Consider the following 24,153-nt stretch of genomic DNA (forward strand, 5'->3'; position numbering starts at 1 on the left):
CTAACGCAGATCTTGAACGTGGTGAATATTAGTCATCTCAAATTGCAGTGTCCATGTTGGCCTGGTGATAGTGTCCCCTCTGAGCTCTGATTATTGTGCAGCAGTGAGAGAGCATTGTTCTGTAGAGTGGGGCTTGTTGTCGCTCATGGCCCATAAAGCACATAAAAATGACTGGCACATCTGCAGCAGGGTCAAGAGGCCAATGGGATGCCTTTAAAAGGCCTCTCTAACATGTCTCGTTTTAGTAATTGCCTTATCTGTCCCATGATGGGAGGGGAGTGTTTCCGCCGTGTTATTTTTTGTGTGCGCGAACACCACGTTGTGAAGCAGAGTGTGTGAGGGAGATAAGAGCAGTGGAGAGGAGGATCAAGGATGCAGTGCTTTTCCTTCATCCCTCTACAGTTCGTGGAAAAAAGAGAAGAGGGTGCTTTAAAAATACAAGCACAGAAGACTCCCCGCCTACTTTATGTGCTTTCTTTTCCAGCATCCACAAAAAAAAAGGAGTCTCTGCTCTCCTCTCTTTAATACAGTCATGGCTGAATATAAACACCTAGCTTTTAGTTAGTCGAGCAGAGCATCGGCTTTAAATGTCGTGATTTCCTCTGAACCATGAGCATGGACTTCCTTTAAGCTCTACACGGTATAATGCTGCAGCTGTGGGGCTGTTTTGCTTGAGGCTGATTCATGCAGGAGGAGGGGTTCAGTTCTATTTTCTCCTCTAACACATGTTCACTATCAGCTGTTTAAAGAAGTGACCCTTTATTCCCACTGTTACATTAAATTAGCTCTTAGAGTTGTACTTGCGCATTGATATAAAACATTATTACTAAACATTACATCACATTGAGGTCATGTAACCTACAAATCCTGGCCTTGGAAAGGGATTATCTTAGTTAGTTGTATTTTTCCCACTACACTTCTTAAAACTGCACCAGCCGAATCTGTGTGTATCACTGGGTTTTATTACTGCAGTGGATTTATTGCGTTCCTCTGCTGAAAAGCTGTTCTATTTTCTTCATCATGCATCATTTCAACAACCCTCATTGTTATTTTTTCATTCCTCTGCTTTCCATCCACCACATTATTCCTCCAGACACATGGTCCTAATCCAAACAGACAGTGAGAGTTCATCTGTGACATTTGTCATGTTGCAGCCAGTTTTTCTCTGTTATTCAGACGGTTTCCTGTCATAAATAAGAGCAGCAGTTGCAAAGATGAGCAGCTTGTTTGAGAACAGTTTAGCCTTTTTACTTGTTGAAGATTTCAAATAGGAAGTTATATGTTTCTGTTTGTACCTCCAACAGCTAAATGTAAGTATCTATTCACTCTACGTTTGTTTTCAGGAGGTACATCTCTCTATCAAACAGTTGCTTATTCAGTTTGGTTCTCTCTCATGCTTGGAATACATAAAACTTCTTCATAAAAACATAATGCTCAAACAGGAAGCTCGACTCGAGCTCAAGGAACTGGAACCAGATTTGTTTTGAACCTTTTTGCCAAATACTTTTGGCCAGGTGGGATAAAGAGCTGCCAGATCTCTGGCTAATGAAGCAGATATCTTGTTTACTGCTCACTCCAGAGGGGTATACGAAGCCGGATTTTGCGGTTATCGACGTAACTTCAGGGTTAACTCTGGATTTTCTATGAAGTTGGTTCCTGTTTTACCAGGGTTAGGGTTAGGGTCAGCTCGCTCGATCAGGAGCTCTGTGCGCTGATCGTGAGGGGAGAGAGACGGGCAGGACACTTTGTCTAGCTGTATGATTTTCTATATAAAATACTGATGACAGTTATTTATTTTCTTTCCTGACATCATACTTAAACAAAGTCTAAAATAAGCTAGTCAGATTAAGTTGTTGTAGGACTACTGTATTAGGTATAAAACTGCATGTGCTTATTACTTTGAATCATGTTTTCATTTTTATTTCTCCACAGCGCTCAGTTTGATACCGTCAGGGCCGCAGCTCAAATATTACATCTAAAACTGTCACACACGACAAAAGATTAAATCAGAGAGAGAGAGAGATCACTGTCAGGGAATAAACAGAGTTATTATAGTCAGATCTATCTGCACTAATGAAGGGATATAAGACCTAATTTGCGCATTCAAACTGTGTTTTTGTCTTATCTCTCAGTTCTTCTTTCATGTTTCAAACTCATCTGTGTTGATCTTAGTTGATTTTTCTAATATTAGTGCAGTGTTTGAAAAACATGTGGATGTGCTGACGGCAGACTGTCGGTGTCTGTGATTGGTCATAGGTTGCATTCTCCACCCCATTAATGTGAACGCGCTCATGGTAATTCTGGATTGTCTCAACATGTTGATAACCAGCGTTGTGAGACAGTTTAGCGTGATCTCCTTTGTTAGGTTCAGTGAAGCCGGATCAGGAAAATATATCTGGGAGATGTTGAACTCGCTTCATAGTATACCCCTCTGATCAGTCTGATCCTAAAACAAAACAGATGCCCTGTCTTTTTTTGAGCCATTGTAACCAAAGCTTTATTATAATCCTTCATCACTCAGTTCTGCACATAACTTGTTCTTCAGTTTTATGTTGCAGCGTTTTGTTTTTGGTCCTCCATCTGTACTTTATCATCAAAGAAAGATCATTCTCTGCATGTTAGCACATTCAGCAAAACATGACAGAGGAGTGAAACCCAGCCCTGCGAATGCTGCATCAGCAGTAACACCCTTAACTAAAAATCACACTCAGAGTAATTTTTGTGTCAGTGTGTGTGAAGAAAGCTTACTTACAATTTACCTCCCCACACCGGAAATTCTCCCCTGATGAGTCCGCTCAGCTGGGTGGGAAAGGAGCTTCTGACACAGCACAGTTAAGTGACTCACCTCACTTCCACCATGTGTTGTGTTGGCGGTGGAGTTCTCACAGCTTGTATTTGTAGACACTGCTGTAGCTTTAAACTCGGATCAGGATTTCTCATCCACTCCTACTCACTGCTGTGAGTAAGACAAAGTAACTGGAGTGGGTTGTAATAATGTGAAAGTACTGAGACTTAATTGAACACTGCATTGGTGCACTTTGTGCTGGGAACAGAATACTTGTTTGGTCATGTCATAATTTAACAGCAACTCCAGAGTAAACACCGTTTGTGTCGTGTTACAGGAGACTCTGAACTAGCAGAAGGATAATACCTAAATCACTAATTGGCCGTGTTCTGTTGTTCCTGGAGAGTTGCTGCTGCCGCTTCACAGGCTTTAATATTATATAAGCCTGCGTGAACTTTGTCGTGTTGGAACATTTCACTTCAGGATTAACTCTGCGGTCGAGCTGTTACAGAAGCAATCGAGCTCTAACACGATCAGAGGCAATATGAAAAGACAAGGCTAGAAACAAAATAAAGTGACTCTACATCCACTGTCAGTTGGCGTTGGGCGTTTTTCCCAGAACAAAACGATGGTGGTTGAAGCAGTGACTTATAAGAGAGAGCACAACGCAACGTGAAGGAAGAGATACCGAAACAGAAAAACATGATCATACTTCTCCTTTTGTTTAAGGAAGGAGCAGGTACCATTAAATATGATCGAGCTTTATTAAAATGCTGCTTTCTAGAGCAGTTTTTGATACATCCACTAAACATTCCAGCCTGAAGTAGTGTTCTGAATGTTGTTGCATCTCATTACTTTGCTTCTAAAAATATCACAATTATCATTTTGGATGCTCTCTTTAGTTTCCTGTGCTCGGCTGTTTAACGGTTGGGCTACTTTCATGTTAATCAAGCTTAAAACACTGCGTCCGTTACACACTACATCACCTTTATCAACACCTGTGATCCTTCTTTAGTAATATTACAACCAAAATGGCCGTGTCATTTATTGCACATGTTCAATTTCTATGCAGCTTGTATGTATGACAGAGACATTTCTGTTCACTATTGAATTGGCAGTGTGAATCAGAAATAATGGATCCTCTTGCAGCCTTTATGGCGAATTTAAGTGATGATGTTTCTCTGCTCTCCTTCTTCTCACAGATATACTGAAGTACTACCTAAGCTGCAGTATGGAGCAAACCAACCCATTCCAGCAGGTTTGTCATCATCACAACATTTCTTTGTGCATTATCTAGTTTTCAAATTGATTCATTTTCCCCTCAGAATCATTATCAGTATATTTATAGCCCTAACAATAAATCCAAACGCTTTCTATTACCTCAACATGAATCGCTGTATTATAGTTTTTGTCTGGGAATGCATGATTTATGATCTTATAGTTTGTGAGAATTCAAGTGGGCACAGTGAGTCACTCCCATGCCTTCAAAGCTGGACTCTGTTTTCTATGCATTAGCACAATACGTCCCATTCTTCCATCTGAGCGGCTCTTCCTGTGTGTCCGCGCCGATAGCAAACGTCTGCATGACAGAGAATGTGTATTAGAAGCCTGAGAAGTGAAGGCCACTTTACTCTGAATGTGTGGTTTGCTTTTTGTGGACTGCCCACATTTTATATTGCACATTAATAAATCATAACTTATGGATGCTGCTGAAGCCCAGGTGCCTAATGTTAGTTTGCCTGCACAAAAAAGTGAGCTATATTTGGAGTGTAAGCTATAAGCTGTCAGTAGACTTCACTGCAAGTAACTGAAGGCACCTCACTGCTGATGCCGGTGCTGTAAATGGAAATGCCTTTATAACATATATGTCTTTACACTTTATTTCAGAAGCTGTCCGGGAGCCACAAAGCTTTAGTGGAGATGCAGGATGACGTATCCGAACTGCTGCGCTCGGCCACCAGAGAGTATAAACAAACCGAGGTATGTTTCCAGCTCCATTAATACACCCCACACTACAGCAGTATCTGCGTCCATAAACGCCCCTCCTCCCATCCACAGGCGACAAGCACTCCTGCTGTATTGTACTGTTTGTGATGACCGAATATCCCATTCAGTGGGACCAAACAACTGACCTGCAGAGAAGTGAAGTGCACCTGTCCACATAAAGACCTGCTGATGGCCCACCTGGGACCTGTATTATGTCCATTTAGCTGCATTAGGCTTTCACTGGCCCTTGTCAATACAACACTGGGCTATTGTCTGGCGCTGGTCCTTACGCTGTGTTGACAGAGGCACAAATGAAAGCTGACATTGGGAATAGAGAGAGGCATATTTCACTTCACATACCCACACAGGCAAATGTGCTGAGCTTGGGGAAATGTTTATATCAGCCAATCAGATGTACTTTGTACTGGAGCTGGAATGAGAAGGGGAGAGAAATAGTCCATTAAAATGTATCAATCATTCAAATTTGCTCATTCAGTCCAAGCTGCTGTACACTGTTGTATATTGATGAGGGACACAACCTTTATTTTTCCCTTTTTGCTAATGTCAGTGTTTCCATATTCTTCAGTTTTTCTACTATTTTATTGTTTTGCAGGGAACTGCTTCAGTTGCATTCTCATAGTGCAGATAATTGGAGCTTCATTTATTTGCTTTGGGTTTTAAATGTCTGTGTTACGGTTGATCGTGGCACCAAAGCACACCCAGTTAACGAAGTTTGATTTCAAGTCAAACCTGTTTCAAAACTTTTTTTTTTTATCTTCGCTCTTTTCCAGGGAAGTTTGGAGGAGATCCAGGGGATACTGAACACCACAGAAATCAGTCTTCATCAGCTCACAGCCCTGGTGGACTGTCGCAGCCTTCACATGGTGAGCAAAGAGGATAAGACTCATGAACAGAGACAATCTTACTGTGAGGGGCTCCTCCGCATCTTATTAAAAAACGACCTGTCAATTGATTTGTTGTGACATCTTTGTAGCTCGGCTTAGTTTTATTCAGCAATCCCTTCTTTTATGCTCGTGCAGCTGAGTACACCTGCCACCATAAATAACATTTTCAATCCTCTATGCGAGCTCATGTCCATTTGACGCTGGCTGTGTACCATTTATGAAGCTGGCTGGATGGATGACAAGTGCTTGGCTCTCTTAGTGCTTTGGAGGATTGTTCCTAAGTGGTTCCAGATATTAAGTGCACACGTGCCAGTGAAGCACTTTTTTTTTTTGTTCTTCTCTGTTATCTCCCTGAAATATCTACTGATACAGAGCCAAATCAGATCTTTTCATGAAAATTGGAGCCTCTCAACCAGAATAAGTAATGTGTCTCAGCTGTGCAGAGCATACAGAATGAGGATTCTCAGTCGTAATATTTTGAAGGTTAACAAATTCACTGACTTCCTTTTAGTTTGCCAAATGCAATTTTACTGGTTTGACCTCGTTGAGGAAGAGAAATCACAGCGGATTCAATTTAAAGTCCACAAGACAAAATAAACAGCATCTACATGTTAACTCCAAATCAGCATTTTTGTTTTGTTCTGTTTTTCCAAAGATTTCAACTGTTCTATTTAAACATGGACTCAGATGTAGCCATCCTTTGAGTTGCAACACTGAGTTAATCAAAAGACAATTTATCACTAACTGTTGTGATGATCTATTATTCCTTTCAATCAAAAAGGAAAACACGTGTTGCTTTTGTTTTCCAACATACAAGAATTTCATGCTGTTCTCATTTTGACTTATCATAATCTTACTCTCAGAAAACATCACTTACAAATTGTGCTGATCAACTTTCTCAATGATCTGACATGTTCAAGACCAAACTTTGAACTGATTGATTGCGAAAGTCACTACTTTCAGTCCTATTCCAACCTGCCATAATATTCTGGTGTCTCCCCTCTGCAGGACTACGTCCAGGCCATGACAGGACTGTGTTATGATGGACTGGAAGGCCTCATCTACCTCGTCCTCTTCTCCTTCGTCACCGCTCTCATGTTTAGCTCCATCATTTGCAGCGTGCCGCACACCTGGCATGGCAAGAGGTAAAAACAGCCACTGTACACACCCATCAGCTCACAGCCACATGCAGCCAGAGCAATAGCTTTTAGGCTTGAGTTTGTATACTGTGAGAAATAATTCAAGAGGATAAGCTTATCAATTAATTATAGTTCTGTAGCATTTCTTTTAACCCTCTTTAGCACTTGTTTGTACACGGCATGGAACGACAAAGAAAGCTGAAATAAGTCCTCACAGATACGGAGAAATTATTATTTTTGTGTAGGACTCATTTGTTTGCCAGTCAAACAACGGCTGTATTTACCACGGGGACAAGTCCAGAAGGCTGCAGCTGCTTCCTCAAATAGATTACTTCCCGTTATCCCCCCCTAATTGTGCCGAGATGGCCTAAATCCATCATAACCACCACCCGAGAGGGTGTCTAGCTCTGCAGCTTAAGGGTGAAATCATTCTGATGTCTTTGTCCTATCTGCGGCAGATAAGGTTTGCAGGATAGCTACAGGGAAAGTTGTTTCCCCAGCACAGCCCTTCATCTCAGCTGCAGCACATAATTAGCTGATCCCTCCAAACCGACTGAGGGGGGCATGTTTATCATTTTGATCTCAGCTGGAGCTTCCTGTTATAAAGCAGGGGCTTACATGCTACCAGTCTGTTGATTGGTAACTCCAGCCAAGCATGATTAATTTGATTATTTTAATAAAGGCACCAGAGATTTCTTATGTGAGCATATATGAGTTAAAAAAGAGCATTTCTCCAGTTTTATCAGTACTCATCCGTAAGTTAGGATTTTTTTTTCTCATGTCATTCTTTAAATCAATGTTTTTTTAACTGCTCTGAATGAAAAGGGATGACCTCATCAGGGAAATATGCAGGAACAGGCCAAGAAGGCAAACACTAGAGGGAGACAGGCTCCATCATATCTGTATAAGGGCTGTTTTGATGGTCAGTTCATTATTCTCTCAAACACTATAGAGCTCCTTTGTTTGAGTAGAATCAAGTCAAGCCACAGTCTCTTTGCAGAAGTAGGCTGCTGCTTTTTTTGACAACTAGAACAAATGCATTTATTATCCTAATGAAACGCTGGGGCTTTTTAAATTTCCTGCCGATAATAAACCAATTATGTGAGACTATTTTTACTCTCTTAGTTCAGCCCAATTAAGGTCAGTGAATAAACTGCATTTTCTTTGTTTCACACAGCCCTGAATTCATCTTGTTGTCTCTCTCTCAGGCTGCATGAAAGTCAAACTAAATGAGTATAAACACAAAACGTGACCACGTGGCGCTGCAAGGCTCCTTTTGTCATCAGTCAGATAGGACAAGGGGTCCCTCTGGTGGTGGTTTCACATTGTTGTGTGATGTTTGCAGGGGCGACGAGGACAGTGAGGATGAGTCTCTGAGCCACGGGGGGAGGCAAAACCATGATAATCTGTACCGGGTCCACATGCCCAGCCTGTACAGCTGTGGCAGCAGCTACGGCAGCGAGACCTCTATCCCTGCTGCAGCCCACACCGTCAGCAACGCACCTGTCACTGAGTACATGTAAGTCCCCACTGCTGCACACTGAGAATTAAAGCCGCAGGAAATGAAAGGCAGAAGTGTTGGTCATTTTTTTTCAGGGCTAGCTTTGCTGATATTAGAAACCTCATGTTCTCAGGAGCCAGTTTTTATGTCTCCAGAGAGGCACTAAGCTCTTGAATACAAAGTCATGTAGTGGCCAGCACATGCAGCTGTCGCTCTCCAGCTGTGAAGCCAGAGAAACCCAAAGCCCTCTGCCTTATGAGGGGGGAGGGGATCCCCTCATTTCATGATCTGTACTGTAGGAGCTTGTGTTTCTAAAGATGGACTCAGACAGTTTCATGTATACAGTTTGTAGTGTAATATCCTGGACAATGTATGTCGTGTTTATGCATGTCATCACTGTGTGTTGAACTCACTTTGTGTTCACTTCAACAGGGCGCAGAATGCCAACTTTCAGAACTCCCGCTGTGAAAACACACCTCTGATAGGACGAGAGTCTCCACCCCCCTCTGTAAGTATCCGACTCACTGTGACAGAAATGAGCTCTGTGAACAAGTCTGAGTGTCTTTACAGTTTGATCACAAGGAGAATCTTTTCAGGCCTTTGCACCAAAATTACCAGAAAACTGTAGAACCAGAGGAACTAAACCAGGAGCTTTACAAGGGATGTGTGCCTTTAGTACAGGGGTTCCCAAACTTTTCAGCCCACGACCACCAAAATATAGGTGCCAAAGACTCGCGACCTCCACTGTCCTTCAAAATGATTTAATATGGCTTCATTTAGCTGGTCTGCAGAAAATTACCCTTCCTACATGAGCATGTGTCTGTGTTTCCTGTGCTGTTATGAATTAACTGCTCACTAACCCTAAACTTAGGAGTCATCCGGCAAAAAGAAAGGCAGAAAACTCATTACATTTTCTATTTTCAAGGTTTTGTTTGAACTTTAGCTACTATTTTTTTCAATATTTTTTACTTAAATGGGTCAAATGTACTATTTTTAGATAACTTTAAAAAAATAGAATTCTGGAAGACATCTCACAACTCCCCATTTTTGTCTTGCAACCCTTCCAGGGGGTCCTGACCCACACTTTGGGAACCCCAGCTTTAGTCGACTTAAAAATGAAACATCATCAACAATGTAAACAAGCAAAGATGACAGATGGCATCTTGTAACGCAGCATAGTTCTTCAGTATTTTGATCTGTAAAATGAAGATACAGCTGTGTGTAGACTGCGTCTGGTTAAACTGGTGTATAATCATTCAGCGCAGACATATGGGTGTTAACCGGCTAGGAGGACCGAAGGCTGGTGGTGCTAGCTCTGCTAATGTGAGCAATCCAAATTTGACATAATTGACCTGCAGACTCAGTGATCCCGTATTTATCCCTGTATAATAAAATGTGTATTCATATCTGTAGGCTCTTTGGTTAGTCAGAATTTCTATTTAAATTACTTAAGTTAGTCCCTTAGGAACTTCCCTAACCTTTATCAGTGCTTTGAAACCTTAGAGAATTGGTAAACTATCAATGATGAAAGATACAGTTGTATTTAATGTTTTGGGATTTAACTTTTTGAGTTGGATGTAAAAGATGAGTTAAAAGCAGGTAGACTACAAGATCTCCAAAGAAGACAGACTTCTTATCTGACTGATGTTATAGAAAATGATTGTTTTATATCTCCACTTACTCTGACCACTCTCTAACTTTTCATTGGTCTTCATACAAGACAGTCAGCTGAAAGACAGTCACCAGAGCTAAATGTAGTTCCTAGTTCTCTTGGTAAAATAGTTTAGTTCCTCTGGTGGAAAAATACATTTTTCTTTCCTTTTTTTTTTTCTTTGACTTGCATGTAATAAGTGATGATAACACTTACTTCAGTGTATTGACAACAAGTTTGTCCTCAGACCTTCATCAGAACAAATTCTTGTGGACAAGCAGCACAGCACAAACAACAAAATCATATCTACAGTATTTAAGCAATCAGCTCCAAGAGAGCTGTCGGTGTAGTCTAACTGATGCTGTTTCACTTAACAATCTTGTTCACATGACAGCCTGAGGACAGTAACATATAAAGTGATGGACTGAATGTACCACTCTCTGATGTCTCTGTGCACCTACTGTTACTAAGTGTCTGAATTGAACTTGGTTGAAAATGCAGTTTGAGATAAGTTGAAGAGGTTTGCAGATTCAGGTGTCTGAATGTGTGTTAGGGCCAAGCCAAAATCAATCCTACATGCCCACCCCCCGGCCTAATCCTCCAGAACCCCCCCTCCCTGGTGTCTTTGTGCCTCCCTGGACCTAGACGCTGCTTTATGTATCTTCTCTATACTCTCTTCTTGTCGTTTTTTTTTGCTTTTTCTGCGCATCCATACAGTTGTATTTGACTGCCGCGGACAGTAACAGCGGTCAAAGCTGGCAGTTAAAGCCTTCTGCGAGTTCAAGATCGTTTTGGTAACCTCATCTGCTATGCTATCAGGTACTAAACATGCCCGCCTCCTCCTCCTCCCCTCCTCCACCTGCTGGCCTGTTCCTCCTCTGTGCCACCTCCCAAAACCCAGCTGTACTCACCCTGTACTCAGGTCCCACCAGGGCTGCTGGATTATCCCTCACCCGACACCCCTGGTCTGTCCTGACTCTTTGCTAAGTGTCCCACCTGGTGTCTCACCTGATGTTTGTTTCCTGTGGCCCTGGGCTGCATGCTTCCACCCGACCCCCCCCACCCTGCACCACTGATATTCTGGGTGGAAACTGTGAGTGTGTGCAGTAAACGTTCCCGGGGCTCACAGTGACCTTTGAGTCGAACACAGAGGACATTGAATTAGGAAGATATTAAACTGTTCTCACCTGCTTCATTTTACCCTCCAGGGTTTGAGAGTAAAACATTTCACACCTGCTTTTTGTTAGAAAGAAGGATTCATTAATTGGGCATATAACACAGGGACAGGTGGTTTGGTTGTATAACTTACACTAGTAATCTTATACACGCCGAAACAGTACACAATAATCATGTTTCAAATTAACCTTACTGTACAGTCAGTTTTTTACTCTCTCAAGCTCCAGAGTCTGTCTAGTCACAGTTATTTTAAACTATCCAAGGTTCAAATTTAGCTCGCTGTAGCACATCGAGATTAAAAATGAAGCATCTGTTCTGTAACATTAAGGTAAGTCTTCATCAGGCTGTGCTCAGAGACCCTGAAATGAGATCACAAATATAAACAAACGTTTATTTTCTGTGTCAGTCTGAAATGCAGCCTCTTTGTGCTTGTATGGCCTGAATCAGAATGCATGGGTGCATCCTAAATGTATTAAAGCGTAAGAATGAGACCACATCTGGAAGAACTGCAACCAAAACTAAACTGTTGTATATTTATAAAACTCCTTGTATCTTATCTCCCCGTCCTCTGTGATGTTTTATTTTCTGTATTTAATTATGATTTACAGTCTCTTTAGATTCCAGCACTGGAAGGTAATCAGTGTAGGATTTTCTACAACCTGTTTTTATACTCCTCTTTGTGCACGTTCAGTCTTTACATTTATGTGTTTCTCTAGTACTTAATGTATTTTTGGAGTTCCTCCTCTTACTCAATAACACTCAGGCTTTAAATTAGTTCATTTATCCACTAAAGGCCTTTTTTTACAATCTTTGAACTCTGTGTTGTTCACTTTCTGTGCTGTATCATAGACACTCAATCTGACATGGAATTTGCTTGATCAAGTATGTCTTCAGCACATGAGTCATTTATGCCCCATGCTCTGTTTCTCTCCACAGTACACCTCCAGCATGCGGGCCAAGTACCTGGCCAACAGCCGACCAGACCCCAACAGCCGACCAGACCCCAACAGCCGACCAGACCCCAACAGCCGACCAGACCCCAACAGCCGACCAGACCCCAACAGCCGACCAGACCCCAACAGCCGACCAGACCCCAACAGCCGACCAGACCCCAACAGCCGACCAGACCCCAACCACCCCCCAGCAATCTAGACTAACACTGGACTCGTCCCTGAGGTCTGTCAGCCAAACACTCCCTCACCCTGTCTGCAGGCTGTTCTCTCTCATTGATGGTTTTCAGTGGCTTTCCTCCGCACCACTTGACTTGCAACAGGAGACCAAATGTGCTTTAACTGCTCGGTTGAAGCAAAAACATTGATTCTCGTCTCATCAAACCGGAGTGCTCATGATTTGTATCCTTACGCCACTATCCTCGGCTGACGTTTATAACTGTAAGATTTGCCGCCTGTGCTGGGAGTCCCTCTGTACCTCTGATGTGATACAGCCTGAACTGAAGTTTACACCCCGACAAATTCTTTAAGACATTTCCACAACATGAGCATCGTCGCCGCGTTGAGGACTCTGGGAGTGCTCATGCACTGACACCGATGACTACTGGTTGTTTGATTTTGTAAAGTACTGTACTGCACTCTTTCATCGCTGTGGCAGAGGAACAGAAAATGCCTTACACGTAAATATGAGAGGAACAAACTGTCCTCTCTCCACCAGACTTTATGTCTCACGATAAACAAATCAAACGGTTGTAGAATAGACTCCATTCACAGCACTCCTTATCAGTACTCTCTCTCTCTCTTCAGCTTGTGAAACTTGAAATGCAAACACTTCAATTTGCTTAATTCTCCAGTTAATGTTGCCATATTGTACATTTCACATGCACATGGTCTTGTATTTGCATTTCCTCTTGAATCAGATGTCTGGGACCAGGTGGCCTGCAGTCCTACAGGTCTAAATCTGACTCTTTGTGTTTTTTTGAGGACACAGCTTTTTTTTTGTCCTATGGCATTTTTTTTTTTTAAACACACTGATGAGCCACTATTCCACAGCAGCGGCTGTGTCTTGTGAAGCTGTGAACTTAACTCTGGCACATTCCCCTGGAGGATCTGATGAGGACAAAGATGAACTGTGTGATGGAAGTGAAGCTCTTTAAAAAGAAGAGTCTCAGCGGGATGATGATGATGCAAATTTGATCTCCGTATGAACAATCGTCGTGAGTTTGCTGAGGAGTTTTTATACCACTGGAAGCAAAAGCTTTTTTACAGCCTTTTGAAGACGATGGTGAAGGTTGTGCAAGATGTCTTCTGCAGCATTCCTTCTAGATTTTCAATACTTCGCCTCTTCACTTGACTGCTTGTTATTCCCTCCATGTACTGCTTAAGCTGGAGAGCCTCATCTCCCTTAACAGAGCAGGAATTGTCCACTCTCACACTCTCACACACACATCCTTTACTCTGCCCGGAAATGATCGTCTCTATAAACCTCAGCGGTCCACACTTATAAATTCCTCTCAGCGATTATTCCAACGAGAATCTTAATGCAGGTTTATGTGATAAATATGAAAAGTGCAGCTTCTCAGAGAATTTTAAAGTGAAACTTTTGTGCATTGGAAATGCATGTCTGTGAAGATTCTGCAGTGCAGTGTGTAAAAATGTGTTTTAGCATTTATAAGGACTTAGATCTGAGTGAGTGGATGCTGTGAAGGGACTGTGAGGATCTCTCTGCTGATTTTCCTGATGAAGCACAGCGATCTCTTAAATATGGAGCGGGATGTTCGTACTCCTGCAGTTCAACTCACTTCTCAAAGATTTTGACCTGATTTGTGATGGCGCGAACACGTTAAGCACAACCTTATTTCTATCTGTACCCCTTTATCATGTCTCCAGTTTTAGACCACTTAGTCAGGTTTGAACAGACTTCTTCAGATGGTCTCACTCTGTAAACAGGATTACACTGATGCAATTTTATTTTTGGAAGTAGTCAAATTATTTTCGTCGTTCGTCATCGCGGCTCTTGTACAGATCTTAAAAAAATTGCAAAATGAAGAAAAAGAAGTGTCTGACATTTGTTTTTAATTTCTCAACAAGCTTATTTCACTTTTATTTTCTTATTTGATTTTCTTGTAGTTTTTTATTTCATTTTAGACACTGTAGAGGCACAGTGTGTTGCTTCAGTAATGTGAATATGGTAAATAGAGTTTTAATTTCTCATTGAGTTTTATTCTGAAAAAAAAAAAAACTGTAGATGTAATTTTATTTCTTTTTTACATCCTTTTTGCAATCTCTAAACATGTGTACATGTAAAACCTGTGGTTATATTGAGCTTGAATGCCGTGTTTTAAAATTAAACAAACTTTAACTGTTGTTCACCCTCTTTTCGTGTTTTCTTTTTGTCGTTGGAGGGAAATGTTTCCTCTTGGGAGGCTGATGAATCCTGACCAGAAACAGACACTAGGTAGCAGCACAGCTCCACTGCATGCACTGCTGTCCCCACTGGCTCTGCTGTGACGGAGGTGTGGCATGTTTTTTCCTCTCTGAGATGAGGCTGTGTCATATGTGTGAGAGAACTTATCACTGACAGCCACAAGTTTCATCTACAGAGTGAAGTAGTTAAATCGAAATATTTAGCTAGTGACAGTGGCAAGGAAAAATATCCTTTTAACAGGCAGAAACCTCGAGCAGAACCAGACTCCTGTTGGACAGCCATCATACCTCAACCGAGTTAGGTCTGGAAAGTGGGATAGAGCAGAATAAGAGACAGAGGGAGTGACAATAGTGATGAGACAAGTAGTAGTAGAAGCTGTTGCCGCTGGAGTCCAGCACGTCCGTATCTGCTGGAGTCTGGAAAGTCTACAGCAGCTCAGAGGAACCTACGAGACAAGGGAGCTCAGGGACTTCAGAAAGGTCTATGGTTAGTACCTTTAATGGGACAGGAAGAGTTAAAGTAAGTGATGGGGGGTTGGGGGTAAGGGGGTGAGATAGGATCCCAGTCTGTCAGTGCACCAGTTCCCTCGGCAGTCTAAGCCTATAACAGCATAACTAAGAGCTGGTCCAAGCCTGAGCCAGCTCTAACTATAAGCTTTATCAAAAAGGAAAGTCTTAAGCCTAATCTTAAAAGTAGAGAGGTTGTCTGCCTCCCAGACCCTGACTGGTACATGATTCCAAAGGAGAGGGGCCTGATAACGGAAGGTTCTACCTCCCATACTACTTTTAGAGACTTTAGAAGAAATGATTATCTTGTGAAATATCAAACATTTTGAGCTCCTAACAGCTTCCATAAGTACGGGTACTTGTATACTTTATTTGTCTTTTGTCTGAAGATGAACTAAAGGCTGTGAGGCAAAACAAAAAAAAATGGACATTCTGCTGCATGTCATCCTCTCATATCTGCCCCCCCTCGTCCCTCCTTTATATCTTTGGCTTCCACTGTCGGATCAAGGATGATTCACCGCAAAATAATCTTCAAAAAAAGAAAGATATAAAGAAGGTAGGAACGCTGCCGAAGCAAAACATAATGCCAAATAAGTTCTGTTGTATGAAAACGTAAAATATTTAGTTATGAGTTTTTATAACAGTGTGTTTTTTTCTAATAAAAGACCAAAGATTGTAGATCTTCTAACACCCTGCAGTGGCATAATAAGAGAGTAAAAACATCAAGTACTCCTGTGGATAATAAAACATGTCCGTGCTTCCATAACGCTGTCAGTTCCCTTTGCAGCGACAGACTGGAGGCTTGCATGCAGATGATTCAGAGCGGAGCAGAAAGGGAGGTTTGTGTTTGTGACCTTTGTGGACTGACAGCAGGCCCGAGGTCAGTGTCAGCTCCGGGCCACCAGTCTGGTTTTGTTGACTTCCTTTGTAGCGCCTGCCAGCTGCTGTCGCCCCAAACTCTGACTTTTCTGACTCCATGTGGAAGTCTACCGCCTGACATGGATCATAAAAAAAGCCCTCTGTCTCTCTAATTTGTCATCTTCATCATTCATAGAATCAAAGATCATGTGATGCTTTTTCTGGTTATTTTGTTTTAAATGTTACTCTGAACTTTCATCAAAATGTCTCTCCCATGAAAAACAACAGGCCCTCTACTGAATATTTGACTGCACCAGGTTTTTGGCTGACATAATAACACCATCTCTAATCTTTCGAGATATTTTCAGTCCCAGAAGAAGAGTCCAGAGATGACATCACCTCCTTGATTTCCTGCTGTTTACTCTAGAGGCAGAACTAAACTAAGCAGTAAACTGAGCATGATGCAGGCAGAGAGCTTTTTTTACAACCCGTCTGACAAACAGAAACCTGGAGATGCAAATGAAATTTCACACGGTCTCACTGTCGAGGAAATTGAATTACCCTGCTTGTTGCCTGAGTTGAGGAATGCATCACTAATGCTTTGAGGTGAGGAGCTGAATGGAGAGGGAGGAAAGGGGGGGAGGAAGGAGGTTCCTGCATCCCTTGTACCCCCTCCTTTCCCCCCACCAAACACTTCCTGGGTCTGGCTGGGCTCTCTGTCAGGTGGTTTGACTACAGCTCTGCTTTTTTTTTTCGGGATGCCAGGCAGCTGCATGAAGGCCAGGAGATGCAGAAGAAAGTTGAAGCCATTGGATGCAGCCTGAATCACAGGACAGGTAACATCCCAGATATTTTTTACTGAGGCATTTAAGTTATCTGTTTCTCCATACCATGCATAACCTAGAATAATTCCCAGATATCAATTCATATAAGCAGCATCTTAGGTTGTGGCAGGTCAAGTGGAGTTGGTTTTACTGATGGGGAGGTTACTTTCATTACTTAAAACGCTCACCTCGCCTCTCATTCCTTAACATCTCAAACCTTGTCATCACAGGAGAAAAGAGACTGATGAACTCGGAATTCAAACGCACTACGTGAGCACCTTTGTGTCCCGTTGGTGCCTGGGATCCCTGCTGCTTTGTTGCTCTCTTGCTTACGAGGCAGAGGGAGTGGAGGAGACAGGGTGCCTGGTTTGTCTCTTTTGTGGCGCGGCTCAAAGGGAGGCAGCTGTGTATCCTGGGAGTCTGTGCTCCTGTTATTCACACCTCACCTCCTCCTTTGTGTGCAGCACCCCAAGCAGTCAGAGGGAGCACGTACCCAACCCACCACCGCAGGATTCATGGAGCTGTCCGGTTATCCCCCATCCTCACTTTTGAACTCCTCAGAGAAAGCCCCCTGCTTTATGTGCTAACTGTGATGCTTGAAGACTCTCTCTCTTTTAACAGGTTCCCTTTCCTGCCTGTTTCTTCTTAAGTCATCTAACGTCTGGATTTGTCATGATCCAGCAGTTTACCACCATCTTGAAAACAAACCAAGTCAGATTTAACCACATTACCTCAGCTACTCAGCCAGGGTCTTAGTGTTCCCTCGTTACTAAGGAAACAGCTATGACTCAAATCCTTTTTTTGTAACAGAAGAACATCAAAGCTTGAGTATCCAAACCCAACCAAAATGTAGGCTCAAAAATCAGTTTTAAGAGGAAACTGCTTTGATTTGTTCCATCTCTTCTGTAGAGTTCTCCTCCAAAAGTGGGTTGCGGTGACAAAAAGAGATCTCTGCCTCATAAAGTCACTGAGATGTCACATTTTATGATAACGGTTCTGAGTCGTCACGTCACTGCCTGTCGAGGGTAATATGACATTTGCATCCTGATTTGCATGTCGATTAGGGAGCGTGACTCAGTTATTCCTGATGCAAATCATCATCATAGAGGGTTTGATGCTGTGTAAACACTAAATAAATAAAAGTGACATTTGTCCCTCAGTTGTTATCTCTCCATTGATATGCTGAAAATATTGATCATAATAATAGATAATAGCTGTGTAAGTCATCAACTTGAAAAGCAGACATTCCTGCATGTCATTCCCCCTCTCTCTCTCTCTCTCTCTCTCTCTCTCTCTCTCTCTCTCTCTCTCTCTCTCTCTCTCTCTCTTCTCTCTCTCTCTCTCTCCTCTCTCTCTCTCTCTCTCTCTCTCTCTCTCTCTCTCTCTAGCCCAGTTTCCTCTCCTCTAAAGGTATAAAAGCCTATAAAATATAACTTTAAAAAATAAATAAAGTAGTAGTAGTATTAGTAGTAGTGTGTTTTATTCAGTAGTCATACATTACACAATATTTTTTACAGTTCAGACACTTTCACTAAAGCACCAGTAGTGCATAGTGATGACTGAAAAGGCCTAGGCAGAAGCATAATGCTTATTTAAGCCTAGCCTACTTTTTCTCAAATAAAGTTACCAGCTTCCCAAGTGTAAAGAAACAAAACAAAACAAAACAGGTAAATCATGAACACTTATAACCTTCAAAAACTGCTTTACAAACCATTTTTTTGGAAAACTAAAAGTGAATCACAAGTTTTTAATTTTATACTTCCATCATTCCAAAATGTAACCCCAACAACAGAAACACTTCTTCTTTGAATAACTTCTTTTTTTTAGCTATTTGTACAGTAAACTTACAGACACCTCTCAAATTATACTGACCCTCCCGAATGAAAAATAACTTTTGTACAGTGTGTGGAAGTGAGTTTGATTTTGCTTTGAACATTATTTCTATTGTTTTGTAAAAGAATAAGTCCCTGAATTTCAGAATATGAGAGTTTAAAAATAGTCAACTCTACATATATACTATATATTCAATATGTTGTTTCTATGTTAGCTTAAGATCAATCACACCTTCCAGAAATTTGCAGCAATATGAACATTATGTTGAAAAAAAGACTCCTCTAAGCCCCTCCCACCAAATGATGCACCATACCTGCATGCCAGTCATTGTTCAGCAAACTGTTTGTTTCTCTTTGCTAGTACAGAAAAACCAAAACCAAACCAAAAATTGTAAAATGAGTGATTGTTGAGAAAGAAGAGCGAGTGAGAGAGAGACATAGAGAGCTGATGACTCAAGTCTTGGCCTTAAACAAGGTTTCAGAGAGTTGCTGTGATTGGCTAATTACCGGCAAGTTAAACTTTGTGAGTTCATTGATCAGACCAATATAGTCTTTTACAAACTAATGGATACATACAAAGAGACAGACGCTCTCACACACAGATCAGACACACCTTATTTAAATGACATGTCAATTTAATATTGTTCGTGACGTTAAAGGATCAATACGTCTGCATAAAACAAAGGTTATTTTGAAATGACTAATTAACAAAATGAATATTTCAAACTTTAATATTGGACTACTTCTTCTTCAGAGATATGCATTCTTAATTATCAAAGATTGATGTTAGAAATAAAGGTTGTTGTACAGAGTCTGGCAGCACAGCGCTGAATGTGAAAATCTATTATTTCCTGACAAACATCTGAATGACAGAGTCAAAAAAGATCCTAGTGATCCTCAGCCAAGCCTGCTGGTCCGCCTCCAAATTCCTCTAGTCCTTCACTCAAGTGCTGCTTAAGTTCAAGTCCTCCTTTAGTCTGTATATGTGATACCTGGATTAGAGTAAACTCCCACTCAGTCGGCCTCTGGAGCACATGTTGAGCAGGATTAAGGCCTGTGCCAGTTGCTGTGAGATCTCTGTGCCAGCCAATGGGACTTGTCCCGCCGCTCCTAATCCTGCAGACAATGCAGACTGTTAATTGGAGACTGACTGATACGGCAAAGGAGAGTCATGAAGACAATGTGCAAGTGGTCGGCATCTCTGTAATCCCCCTGCACTCTGAAGAATGTCCCTCTGTGGCTGCCATCTTTAACCTCCCACATCTACTGGGAGTTCTCACCTCACACTCTTTTTTTCCCTTTTAACTGACAGTTAAAGTCGCTGTCTTGTTTTTGAGGCTCTCAGACACAAAGAGATCAACTTAACAGAGATGTGAAATTTCACATATTCCACTCAGGGCACTAATGGGAGGTGTCAGACAGCACACCTACGTGTTTGTGTTTTAATCAGCAGGGAACAAGCTGTTAACAGCAAGTGTTTCCTGTTCACTCAGGGCTGAAATCACAGGATACCTCAGACCTGTGAAGCCAGTACAGATAGAGTTATCAGGAACAAAATAAAGTATACATAAATGCAAATTTTGGAGAAAAAGATGCATATATGCTTTACAAAGTTTGAAAAATTAACCTTAATGTCACATAAAGTTCAACAAAGCAAGCCACCCAATCTCACTTTCAGGCTGTTTTGTGTGTCTGTGGGTTGTTTCTGACTGCTTTATCATATGTTTTTGTAATCGTGTGGTTTATTGTGTATCTCATTCCAGTCATTTTCTGTTACTTTTTAAGGTTTGGAGTCTTTTTGTGGGTTTGTTGCTTCTTTGTAGTTCCTTTACATGTCATAAGTCACTTATTGTCTCTTTTGTAAGAGTTTCAAGTCAGTTTTAAACATGTTGCATCCTCGTTGTGTTGTTTTCTTCACTCTCCAACAACACCCTATATCAACAGTAACTGCGTAGAGAGGCTCTGGTGCAGGGGCCTGCACTTGGTATTCTGTAATTGATCCATGAGTGCTTGCAGCTACCTTTAACATGGCATCTAGAAATGTCAGCGACCCAGTCTCAAAGATGCCCCAGGGGGGAATAGAGGCCAGGTGTGGAGAGAATCATAAGTTCTCTTGAAGTGTGATTTAGAGTGAGACAGACACAAGTCATGCAGGACTCTACTGTTTAGTAAACAGTATGATGGACAGCCTGGATCCTTTATCAGTGTTAGATAATCAGCCACAGAAACGGCCTCCAGTCATGTTTCGTTCACTGACAGTTGTGTGGGCGGCCGGCAGTCTGCAGTTAGATGTTTGTGTTCTTGTCATCTTTCACCTGCTGCTGCAGCACTCGTATGCAAAACAGCTTGACTGACATTTGGAGACGTTACAGCTGAGTTGTGCTTCTTATCACTGATGTGGAAATGACCCATATTTAAGAAGAACAGACACTGTAATCCTAAGAATTGTAGTCACTCTGAATCATACTGCAGATCGTACTGTGAGAAATGTTCAACATGCAGAAGTATCCTCTTTCTGGTGAAGAGTTCAGTAAGGAGATGCACCTGTCATGTCACTTTGTTAAATACGAGGCTACCTCGCTCAGGATTTCAGCCTCAAAGGAGAAAGCCCAGTCACAAAATCTGCCTACCAGCCTATGTGCTAAAAAAAGAAACACATACAAAGCACAACAATTACTTTTTTATGGCTTCTGTGTCAGAGCTAGTCCTCTTATTGCAGTTTAACAAGGCTTGATGATGACTTGTTATATACATTAAACAAATGTATACCTGTTAAATTAAGTAGCAATACTTGGCATTATGTCCCTCTCTTGCTTTTATTGTACAGTCAAGCTCAGTATCAGAAGTGATTACTGAAGTTCTGTTCTCGATCCAACTGTCTCCATTGAGAGGGTGAAAACTTGGAATTTGCATAGGGTACAGACTGAAATGCTAAAGGTGTCGCTCAGTCACACTACATAAATTTGTTTACCTGCTAATGTTGGTATGAGAACAGACATAATTGCAATAGCAAACACTGAGGAAAAATAAACATTGTAAAACCATTAAATGACAGTGATTACACATAACAGTTACCGTACTCAGAGATGCTCACAGATCTCATGAAAGATTTGGAGTTTGAAAAATTTCTCATGCAGGATTTCTAATTAACTGCGAAACAAGCCTTTTTACTTCAATCTTCTTCTTGTTTTTTCTTATTATTGCAGACTTCTCACTGAATTCAACAAACTTGAACTACAAAAGCGCTGTGTTGCATGGTGATGGTGCACATTTTTCTGCAGTCATGACTAAAAAATGCTTCGGAGATGTGACAGTTTTCAGAGTCAGAGCTTAAAACGTTCATGTAGAGACAGATCTGACAAACACTGTAATGGTTTATTGATGCATAAACATCTCTTTTTGTCATAGAAGATCAAACTCCTGCTGATCCCATTACTGTTTGCACATTCACAGCTTGCCAATGCTATAATACAAGAGTTTTACACTTAAGCCACATGCCCTCTGTTCCCATGGGTGCAGTGCCAGGGGAGGAATCCCTCTCTTCCTCTGCTTAGCAAGCCTTGTGAAGTTGATGAGCGATCATAACTACCAATCAAACTGTTCGGATTGTTCCGTTTTATACAATAATTGGAAAGTTCAATACAGATTTATTGAGAACTTTTATGAGTCATCAGAGAGAAGACAAAGGGGGGAAATGACTGATGTCTGTCTGAATAGAAGATTTAGACACATAAAAGAGCGCAGTTTTTCCCACTATACATTTCTGCAAGGCAAAGCAGTGATTATGGTTTGTGGTGGGGATGTTTGCTCTGGGTAATTTGTCTCCCATGCTGAGCTTTAGTGATGGATTTTCAGCCCTGTGTCTACCAGAGTTCAGCCAGTGTGCGTTTATAAAGGCTGAAAAAGTTATTTTGATATTATATTCATATCTATGCCAACAATTACAAAGCAGTCTGTGCTATTATAGGATTCTGTACTGTCAGAGTGTACTATTTGAAGCAGCTTTTCATAGGGAAAGTCCACAAGTGTGTATTTCTGTACATCTGCGTGGATCACCAACTTCCTGACTGACAGGAGACAGCAAGTGAGGCTGGGGTGCACCAAATCCAGCACCCGGACCATCAGCACTGGCGCCCCACAAGGATGTGTTCTTTCCCACTGCTCTTCTCCCTCTACACCAATGACTGCACCTCAGGGGACCCTTCGGTGAAACTCCTGAAGTTCACAGACGACACCACCGTCATCGGTCTCGTCCAGGACGGAGACAAGTCTGCTTACAGACAGGAGGTGGAACAGCTGGCTCTCTGGTGTAGTCAGAACCATCTGGAGCTGAACCCGCTCAAGACGGTAGAGATGACAATGGACTTCAGGAGGTAGTATCACCACTGACCCCTCACACCCTGGACACAAATTCTTCAAACTCCTCCCCTCCGGCAGGCACTACAGATCACTGTGCGCCAAAACAACCTGCCATAAGAACAGTTTCTTCCCCCAGGCTGTCACTCTGATGAACACTAAACCATAACAGTGTCATACCTGTTGGATCAATAATCTCTGTAAATATACAATACAACAATTCTCCAAGCAGAATTCCATATTTCTATTTATTTTATTATTTAACTACTATTTTTTTAACGTAAAAACTACCTCTGCTACTCACCACTGCACTATCATCATATTATTTTAGCCTATTTGTTTTTCTGTATATACTTATTTTTAATCCAATTTATATTATTTCATTCTTATTTATATCTTATTTTATTCCTTCTTTCTATTAATATTTTGACTTTTTCATACTGTGTATAAGAGCATTTTGTAACAACTGAATTTTCCCCAAGGATAAGTATTATTCTGATTCTGATTAAATTAAGATACAATATACCTACCTTTGAATGTAACGTTACCATAAACCACAACAATTGGTGCAGTGCCACATTATTTAGCATAATTGCAGTATTTGATGGCATATATCCTTCTAAGTACTTTTACTAACTAACCATTGCTAATCTTTTGTTGCTATATTCACTTTCACCACGAAACTGTCTGTCGGCAATCCCTCACGCAGTTTTCTACTTCCGGGCTTCGTGCTGTTGCCAGGAAACCGTTGGAGAATACAGGAAGTGACTTTCCGTTCAAGATATATAAAGGGTATGACCACATTTCATTAAATGGCTTTTTGTACTTCGTTTTATGCAAAGACGTACGAAGGGAAATATTCTGTTTGTTAGTGAGCTTATTGGTGCTGGTAAATGTTTTTTAAACTTTGCACAGAGCCATGTTAGCTGCATAGCGGCTGTTATAATGTTATGCCATTTAAGCTAAAGAAGAAGCAGGCAGAAACATTAGCATTTAATTTCCTGTTATGAAACTACAACATGTCAAGTGATGCCTTGTGCATAAATATCTTTGTGGTCATCATGGTGAATCTGTTTTTGGATTTCCTCAGGTTTCTTCTAGTTCCAGATGTGTGACATATCCTGTATTACACTGTCTATGGACATGCCACTCTGCATGGGTAGGCGTCTACAATATTAAAAATCTGCTTTTTATCTCCATTATGTTTTTTTCACCAAACAATCATAGCTTTACCCATTCAGTATGAATCATTTCAC

The 24,153-nt window shown here is 41.4% G+C and overlaps 1 protein-coding gene and 2 long non-coding RNA genes across 4 annotated transcripts in view; all 3 read left to right on the plus strand.

The window, feature by feature from the left end:
* The window catches only part of ttyh3a (tweety family member 3a), a 24,652-nt gene extending 10,192 nt beyond the window's left edge, over positions 1-14,460 (plus strand). Inside the window, exons 9-16 of one of the 2 annotated variants that reach the window (XM_034711844.1) lie at positions 3,988-4,043; positions 4,673-4,765; positions 5,563-5,655; positions 6,685-6,821; positions 8,161-8,334; positions 8,749-8,824; positions 10,685-10,786; positions 12,080-12,189. In XM_034711844.1, the coding sequence (XP_034567735.1) occupies positions 3,988-4,043; positions 4,673-4,765; positions 5,563-5,655; positions 6,685-6,821; positions 8,161-8,334; positions 8,749-8,824; positions 10,685-10,765 (710 nt within the window). In that variant the 3' untranslated portion in view covers positions 10,766-10,786; positions 12,080-12,189. Of the gene's footprint in view, positions 1-3,987; positions 4,044-4,672; positions 4,766-5,562; positions 5,656-6,684; positions 6,822-8,160; positions 8,335-8,748; positions 8,825-10,684; positions 10,787-12,079 lie in introns of both variants that reach the window. The other variant, XM_034711843.1, reaches the window with a different exon arrangement.
* A 1,676-nt stretch (positions 14,461-16,136) lies between these two features.
* Positions 16,137-17,862, plus strand: LOC117832598. The gene is made up of 3 exons (XR_004635209.1): positions 16,137-16,491; positions 16,651-16,721; positions 16,940-17,862. It is a non-coding gene; the product is annotated as an uncharacterized LOC117832598 (long non-coding RNA).
* A 5,719-nt stretch (positions 17,863-23,581) lies between these two features.
* LOC117832653 overlaps positions 23,582-24,153 on the plus strand; it is a 42,319-nt gene continuing 41,747 nt past the window's right edge. Inside the window, exons 1-2 of the long non-coding RNA XR_004635222.1 lie at positions 23,582-23,689; positions 23,988-24,056. This is a non-coding gene — a long non-coding RNA (uncharacterized LOC117832653). The remainder of the gene's footprint in view (positions 23,690-23,987; positions 24,057-24,153) is intronic.

This window comes from Notolabrus celidotus, chromosome 20 (genome assembly GCF_009762535.1).
Source record: "Notolabrus celidotus isolate fNotCel1 chromosome 20, fNotCel1.pri, whole genome shotgun sequence".
NCBI lineage: Eukaryota > Metazoa > Chordata > Actinopteri > Labriformes > Labridae > Notolabrus > Notolabrus celidotus.